This window comes from Talpa occidentalis, unplaced genomic scaffold (genome assembly GCF_014898055.3).
Source record: "Talpa occidentalis isolate TD23 unplaced genomic scaffold, MPIMG_talOcc4v2.1 talOcc4.15, whole genome shotgun sequence".
Taxonomy (NCBI): domain Eukaryota; kingdom Metazoa; phylum Chordata; class Mammalia; order Eulipotyphla; family Talpidae; genus Talpa; species Talpa occidentalis.
The window spans coordinates 46,610,942-46,619,383 of NW_023601543.1; the positions used below are offsets into that span (position 1 = coordinate 46,610,942).

Genomic DNA, 8,442 nt, shown 5'->3' on the forward strand with positions numbered 1-8,442 from the left:
TGACATGCTCCCATCTTGGCTTTTTTTTTTAAGTACTCCCTTTCATTCTGACACTTTAAATGCTCCAGGGTGATTTTATATTCCCATCTCTTTATATGCTCTCTTTATATTTTGTTCATTTTCCTAACACATTCTATTATTGTCTTTAAATTTCTTTTCTGAGCTTGTTCTAAGGAGAATATTTCTAATTCCTACTCAGTTGGGGACAATATCACCTCATTTCTCCCACTACCTAGCCCCTGGTGACCACCATTCATTCTGTTTCTGTGAGTTTGGCTTTTTTTTTTCTTAGGTTTCATGTATAAGTGAGATCGTATAGTTCATGTTTTCTATCTGACTTAATTCACTTAGTATAGTCCCCTCATGGTTCATCCATGTTGTTGTAAATGGCGAAATTTCCTTCTTTTTTATAACTGAATAATGTTCTATTGTGTGAAATGGAAAGGGGTTGGAAAAAATATTACTCTGTGTGTGTGTGTTGTCTCACATCTTTACCTGTTCATCTGTTGATGGACACTTAGGTTGTTTCCATGTCTTGTCTATTATAAATAATGCTGCAATGAATATGAAGATGCAGATTTTTTTCAAGATAGTGATTTCATTTCTTTTGGATATTACCCAGAAATGGGATGCAGGGTCATATGGCAGTTCTGTGTTTAATTTCTTGAGGAAACTTCACACTGTTTTCCATAGTGACCAACAATTTACATTCCCACAACAGTGCACAAGGGTTCTTATTTCTTCATATCCTCACCAACACTTGTTATCACTTTTCTTTTTGATAACAGCCATTCTAACTGGTGTAAGTTGATATCTCATTGTGGTTTTGATTTGCATTTCTTTAATGATTAGTGATATCGAGCATCTTTTCATGTACATGTTGGTCATTTGGTTGTCTTTGGAAAAATGTCTATTCAAGTCCTCTGCTTATTGTCAAATCAGATTAACTGTTCTTTGTGTTTTTTTGCTATTGAATTTTTGGAGTTTCTAAGTGGTCTGTTAACATTCTATCTTTTGCTGTGGTTTGTTTTGCCTGGCTCTGATATGGCCCCTTTCTAACTAGAAGGCTGTGACTGTGTTTTATAGCCTTAGGGTATGTCAGCTAAGTCCCTATGTCTAATTGTTCTTGAAAGATGTGTATAATCCATGTCCCCAGCATATAGATATGACTCTTGGGGGAAAGATTGAGGGAGTGTTTCTTATATATGATTGCCATAGTGCAGCAGGGTTCCTCCTGAGGGCTCTGGAACTGCTTTGCTGGGTTCTTAAGTGTGTCTTTCGTCGGTTGCCTTGTGAAGGAAGAAACATAGGTGTTTTTATTTACCCTTCTTAAATTTTCAGACGACAGCTTTAAGAAAAACTTTTAAGTAGGACTTAGTAAATATTTAAAATATAGATATAAAGTAGATCTTCCATAGTAGACTCTCAGGATGGCTGCAAATACTTTGGAATTATGGTGTTAGGAAACCATCATGAGGACAAGTGGCCTATGTCAATTGCCTCTGCCAACTGAAAAACAACCGTAAGATGCCTTCAATTTATCTGAAAGGTGTGTTTTTTAATGGAGAGGTGAGGACACAATGAAACCTTTAGGAGACAGGAGATTACCACACAGAAACTTGTAGAAGAAGTTTATAGCAGCATTATTCATAATAGTCAGAGTGGAAACAACCCACAAGTCCATCAGCTGCTGAATGGATAAAAAATGTGGTATACACGTGCAATGAAATGTTATTCAGCCACAAAATGAGTGATGTACTGATATGTGCTACCATGTGGATGGATCTTGAAAACATTATGCTAAAAGAAAGAAAACAATCACAAAAGACCACATATTTTACAATTCCATTTATATGAACTATCCAAAATTGGCATATCCATAGAGACAGAAAGTAGACTAGCAGTTGACAGGGGGTGGGAAATGGGGGAATGGGGAGTGACTGCTAATGTGTACTGGATTTCTTTTGGGGGGTGCTGAAAAGTGTTTTAAAATTGGAGAGTGATCATGGTTGCTCAACTCTGGGAATATAATGAATACTACTAAATTTTATACTTTAAATAGGTTAAATTTGTGGGTGAGGAATTCATCTCATTTTAAAAAATGCATTAAGACAAATCAACAGTGACAACAAGAGTGGAATCCAGTTATCGCTGGATTCCTATCGGACCTAGGGGTTGGGGTTCAGAGAGGAAAGCCTGTGGGGGCCAGGGCAGGCAGAGATGCTTGTCTGAGGAATGACTGAGTAAAACTCCTCAGGGACAACAAGGGCAAGGGTCTGTGGCAAGGGAGAACTGCCTAATGTTTCCCTCATCTCCCCATTTTGGTTAGCAGCAAACGATTCTCCCCTCCAAGGCACACGCACTTGGGCACGCAGCCCCTCCAGTTACAGGAAAAGCAGCTTCGCAGTCTCTGAGAAGCCATACTGGGTCTTATGCTGGTCAAACAGTTTCTGCAGGGCATCCAAATAGAGTGTGTGGTATTTATTCACCATCTCCTGGCTTGGATTTTCGATTTGCGGCAGTGGCAGAGGTTCCCCGACTGTCAGGAGAGATGGGTAAATAGCAGGGCAAACGTTAATCTTCTCTTCCTTGAACCTCCTCTGAGCCTGATCTTATCCTATTGCATTGCTAGTCCCCAACCCCATTTCTGCTGCCATTCTTTGGTGGGGGCAGGGTGGGGAGGACCGATATTGAGGCTGAGAAAGAGCTGAGGTGACCTGGGGGCTGAGAGCACCACTCACCCACAGTGATGATAGGCAGCCGGTATGGCAGGAGCCCAATGGAGCCTTGGTGGAAACCTTGTCCATAGAAGATACACCAGTAGAAGCCAAAGATACAGCGGAAGCAGCTCTGGACCTTGTACATCCAGCTGTCTGGATGGAACTGCACCTGCTCGTACACCTCAGTTTCTCCAAAAATAAAGGTAGGAACCAGATGAACCCTGTAGGAAAACCCCAATTTATTTCTGAAACACGGGTTACGGTAGAAATCACTCAGGAAGAACATTTGTTCTTGCACTAAACAGCTCCCATATTTAGTGTCTTTTGTCCTGAAATTTTCAAGGCTAGTGAGAGCGCTATCCCTGGGCCAGGAGGACAAGGGCAAGGCATGGGGGTGGAGGGAAGAGGAGCTTGGGTAGAGATCCCCAGAGACCTACATCCTGCAAAGGAAAGCTTCCAGGTGTCGGAGAGGCGACAACCTGACTCTGTTTCTTCTAGGAAGGAAGTACAGAGAAAATGATAATTTTGCACTGACAATTATATGATTTGTCCCTCACCCACAGGGGTTATGTGTAAGGTATTCTGTCTTGGGATTAGATCAGAAAAGAGAGGCCAGGGGACTCCACCCTGACAGTGCCTTAGGTATGGTGTCAAGCTCTGTAAGTTTCCTTCCAGAGAAAAGAGAACATAGTCTCTCTTATACAAATACAGTCTCTCTTATACACAGTCTCTCTTATACAAATCTCTCAGCACTCTGGCTTATGTTACCTTACTGGTTCCTCATAGCAGAGATATTGGAGGATATGGGGAGGGGGTTTCTTTTATCTTACAGATCCAGAAATCAGGTTCAGTAGGGAAAGATCACTCAAGTAGTCAGTGAGTAGCAGCACCTGAAGTGGAACCCAGGACTCCTTTCTCCCTGCTCAGAACTCTCTCCTCCACATTATACTTGAAACTGATGAGCAGGCCACTCAGCTAGGTCCATAGAAGAAACACCTCCTTCTCTGCTGTGCATACAAACCCCCCGCGCTTCTGAAGGATGAGGGTAGTGGTGTTGGGCACACTTTTCAGGGCCTCTCCTACCCCTCCCACTACAAAACCACAGGGGCAATTGTCCCTGTGTCCAGTGAGCAGGCCTGCTCACAGAATGGGGCACTTCTCAGCTCTAATTTTGGGCCCCTGTTCTTTACTTCCTCTGTTTATCTCTAATTCAGAGTGGCTAATGTTTGTCAGTTGCTTCCTCTCTGCCACACACATGGTGGGTGTTTTCTGTTATGTGCTTAGCTCTTGCAGCCCGCAATAACCCAATGAAATAGGTGCAGGTGTGATGTGGGTGCATCTCTGTTCTAGAGGAGCCCTAGCCAATTGATGTTGAATCTGTGTTTCTGGTTTGGCTTCTTGAGAAGTGGTTCAGTTAAGTCTAGAGTGGATGCCCTTAACCTTTTTGAAATTCTATGGCTAGCTCCCCCACTCACTAGTAAGTTCCTTGAAGGCAAGACTCAAGTTTGACACATGTTGACACATGCTATTAGGTCATGTTGTTCAGATAAGGCCCACCACCTTTTCCCTGGGAAGCACACTTACCCATGCTGGAGGGCTGTGCGTACAAACCCCCTGCGCTTCTGGAGGATGAGGGTAGTGGTGTTGGGCACACTTTTCAGGGCCTCTCCTACCCCTCCCACTACAATGCCCACGAGGTTACCAGTACCGTGGCTCAGCATATAGTCAATAGCTGACTGACTCACAGGGCACACGCCTAAAGAGAATGAATCAGAGAGAGGCACAAAGTGATGAGAAGTGGGGAAAATGGCTGAGAGGGAACCCCTCTACTCTATGCCTCCTTAGCTTGCTCACGTGCCCTCTGTTTCCATGGGTCTCAGGAGAAAAATCAATGAAATGAGACAAGGGGAAGGTTGTAGGCAAACAACAATTTCACTCTGAGGTAATATCTCCACTTTGCAGGAGGCACTGGGTTGAAACTATAGTAGGAAGCTTTCCAGAGGGACTTTTGGAATCTCAGCTGTAACTGTTACTATTACCAGCAAGTAATTGCTATTACTAGCAAGAACTGTTATTTATCAAGCATATACTCTGTCACAAGCACTATAGCTACCACTTGACTTGTGTTTTCTCATTTAGTCATACCACATCTGAGGTCGGACTGTTATCCTCAGCATCGCCTTACAGATGGGGAAACTGAAACCAACAGTCTCAGTGGTTTGCCCAAGACCTCATGGTAAGAGGCAGAGCCAGGATTCAAGTCCAGGCAGTTTAACTCCAGAACATATGCTTCTACGTACTATATTATGGCAATGGGGGATATTCTGGGGGGTGGGGATGAGAGGTCGGGGATGGGACTTAAAAAGGTGCATCTCCAGAGAGAGAAATGAGCCAAGAACTCCAGCAAGTGTGGTCACGAGCACCTTTGGCCATCAGGTAGTCTCTAATAAGGGGGACCTTGAAGAACCAGGACAGCGTGGCCAAGTATGGAGTGATGCCTGGGAAGATCTTCGAGAAGCCTGTGGCCTCAGTGCAGAAGTTGCAGAAGGCGCCATAGGTCAAAAGGCCATGGGGGTGAATCCCCATGAGGTAGTTGTGCTCAGGTGGCAGGTCTTTAGTCTTCACTATCTGCAGTCATGGAGAGAAATGCCAGAGGTGTTGGAGTGAGATCACATGGGGGAGCAAGGGTGAAGACCCTTCAGGGATCAGGGAACTCTCTAAACCAGAGCTTGGTAATAGCCAAGTCCTGAGGGGCTCCTGGGGGCTGTCAATAGGTTTCCTTAGGTCCTGAGAAACCAGGTAGTTAGAAGTGCTGGGCCCTTTGTCTATGGCTGGGAGTAGTCTCGCCCATTCGTGTCAGCACACTTATGTACGTTATCACTTTCTATGGATGCTTTATACAAAAAAAGTTTGGATATCTCACTGTAAAAATCAAGGCAGAGTTGTCTTCTCTGAAGAGTGCCCAGAGGATCATGTCGCAGTCCATTTCTACCTCTTCCTGGTATTTTCTCCCCTGAACTTCCTTACAAGTGTCTGCCTAAGTCATTTTTATTCAACTTTGAAAACGCTGCTTAGATATCAACACATCGGCAAAGACTTTCCTAACCTCCCATCTGAACTACCTGTGTGCCTTGTGTACTCATCCATGCTCTCCAGTAGATGTGAACTCCTTGATGGCAAAGGGTCACATCCTGGTCACTTCTCTATACCCCAAACATAGTGCAGAGTATGCGTTCAACCCATATTTGTTAAACTAAGCAGAACTGTATTTGTTTTTCTGCCCATGTCAAGTGGTGAATCATGCTAGGGCATCTAAAGTGTCCCGTTAGAGTAGTGAGGTCCAGTGGAAAAGTTGGATCCTGAAGTATGTCTAGCTTGCACTGAGAGGTCTCTAGGATGTTAGTTTTCCTCAGGGACAATCCTAGACATTTGGCACAAATACCTAACAGTTGGGGAAATTTAAAAAACCCTGGGGGTACATATACACCATGGAATGTTACTCAGCATTCAAAAAAAGATAAACACATGCAATTTGCAGCAACATGGATGGTGCTGGAAGGGATCATGCTCAGCGAAATAAGCCAGAAAGAAAAAGAAAAATACCGGATGGTCTCACTCATAGCAGGAATCTAGAAAACTTAAATAAGAGACCAGGAAAATGAATAACTATAAGAAAGTGAAAATCAAAATCAACAAAAAACTATGAACCAGAGACACTCTATGGAGGGTGGGGCGCGGGGAGGGGAGGAATTGGGGTCAAAATAAGGGGGTTGCAATTGTTTGGGGAATATAAAAATAAAATTTATTTAAAAAAAAAAAAAAACAAAAAAACCCTGGGGAAGTGACACTTACTGTGATGGGAAAATAGTCCCTGATGTGGGTCCAGACACACCAATTCCGTACCCAGGCTGAACGTCTGCCACCTGAGACAGAAATACCAATGGGGGACTGTGTCTGTTTCCCAACCCTACCCCTCCTGCTCACCCTGGTTTTCCCTTGCAGCTTGGTGTGGCGGGGGTGGGGGGTGGGGGGACATGCCTCTGCTGGTGGAACAGGAGGAAAGCCCAGGGTAGTCCTGACTGACTCAGCTCCTGTGGTTCTGGGAATGTAGATGAAGGGCCTGTGGCATGGTGAGTGGGACTCCCAAGTTACAGGTTAAGATGGAACATGTTAAAGCCCTGTTCTTTCTAGGTCCATAAGTCTTACCTTGATCTGGGGTCTTCCAGTCCAGGAACAACCAGACAAAGTAAAGAACTGGTAGCAGCCAAAATGATGTAAACAGCAGGTAAAGGAACAATGGCACCAAGATGCAAACTGATAAAGGAGTAAGTCAAATTGGACCTAATTTGTAGTGTCAGCACAAGGGACCATGTCCATACCCACTAAGAATCCTCCAAACAACTCAAGCTTCTGGTCCTGGCCTGCACAATCCAGCTACTGCCCATCCATTATTTTTGTCTATGTGTCCCTCAAACATTTCCTTTGTCATCTACCATATACCACCCTTATTTATCTGCTTACCACAAGCCATCCTTATCCACTTGCCCCCTTGTGAACTCACCATCCCTCTACTCCTACTACCTGCCTGTTACCAGTTTTTGCAATTTGTCCACCATTTTTTCTTTCTTGTCTCCTGTCTCCCTTCCTATCTATCAGCCCTGAACATTTGTTAAACCACTAGTCCACTCTTCCTTGCCCATATACTATCCATATCTCTCCATCCCCTACCCACAGGGCATCTGCGTCCCTCCACTGTTTCCCATCCACCATTCCTGTCCTTTTGCCCATTTACCATTCTTTGCATTATGTCTGTCTCCCCCCAACCCATACTAGCACCACTCCTGTTCCAGAATAGAAAACTGTATGGTTTGAACACAGGCAATACTTCTCTAAGTCTATAACGCTAATGCATCCCTTGTCCCAATTCCCATGCTTCTTTGTAGTCATGAACATATCATGCTTATTCTGAGCCTCGTTCTCCCTCCTCAGATAGTGAAGGTTAGGAAGTGTCTGAAATTAACTGGATTTACTTCACATCCATCACAACCCCATTCCACTCCCCTGCCCATCTTCTCTTTCTCTTGGAACTATCCCTTTTCCTTCTCCAGCACACTCAGAGAACTCAAGACTCCTTGACTTACTCTATAGTACCATCTTAGATGATTAAGGTCAGAGGTGATACCTCCCATGAACATAAAAATCACCCCAGATCTGACTCTGGTCTCTGACTCTGGCATCTTGCCATGCACTCTTAGATTGGTACTCACATATGGCAAGGTAGCTCAAGGGCCAATGCAGAAGCACCAGACTCTGGAAGTATTTAGGCTGCTTGGAACAATGCATGATGCCCAAGAATCTGAGGAAAATGAAGATCTCAGAGCAGTGTTTTAGCCAAAGATGCCACCAGCCTCTGGAGGAGAGCTCGATACTGAACACATAACTATGAGGATTTTTCACCTGCCCTCTCCACTCCTTGTTCTGTCCCACACCTACCACCCACTGCAGAGGGTAGGCTTTCAACCACCAAGGACTGCCCCATCAGGTCTGAGCCCTGGGCCCTGCCCATTTGATCTCTGACCTTCTTTCCTGGAATTATTAGGACATCAGTGTGGAGAAAGGTGACAAGGACTGCCATCCAGTCCTAGTGACCCAGAGGTCTAGAGAGGAGACATACTATACACAGGCCACTCAGGGGTTGTGACCCCAGTGAGATAGATGGCTG

At 44.5% G+C, this 8,442-nt stretch overlaps 1 protein-coding gene across 1 annotated transcript; it reads right to left on the reverse strand.

Moving 5' to 3' along the window:
- Nucleotides 1-2,384: 2,384 nt before the first annotated feature.
- Nucleotides 2,385-8,063, reverse strand: AWAT1 (acyl-CoA wax alcohol acyltransferase 1). Its single transcript, XM_037513041.1, has 7 exons — nt 7,988-8,063; nt 6,927-7,034; nt 6,573-6,643; nt 5,144-5,348; nt 4,305-4,476; nt 2,742-2,941; nt 2,385-2,539 (listed from the first exon to the last, which is right to left on the reverse strand). The coding sequence occupies exons 1-7, from the start codon at nt 8,061-8,063 to the stop codon at nt 2,385-2,387; spliced, it is 987 nt and encodes a 328-aa protein (XP_037368938.1).
- Between the last annotated feature and the right edge of the window lie 379 nt (nt 8,064-8,442).

Excerpts from the sequence above, each read along its gene's own strand:
- AWAT1 (XM_037513041.1), bottom strand. The coding sequence starts at position 8,063 with ATGCATTGTTCCAAGCAGCCTAAATACTTCCAGAGTCTGGTGCTTCTG. Across the intron at positions 6,644-6,926 it reads CTGGAAGACCCCAGATCAAG|GTGGCAGACGTTCAGCCTGG; the intron begins GTAAGACTTATG and ends TTTCTGTCTCAG. Across the intron at positions 2,942-4,304 it reads CGCACAGCCCTCCAGCATGG|GGTTCATCTGGTTCCTACCT; the intron begins GTAAGTGTGCTT and ends GTTTTCCTACAG.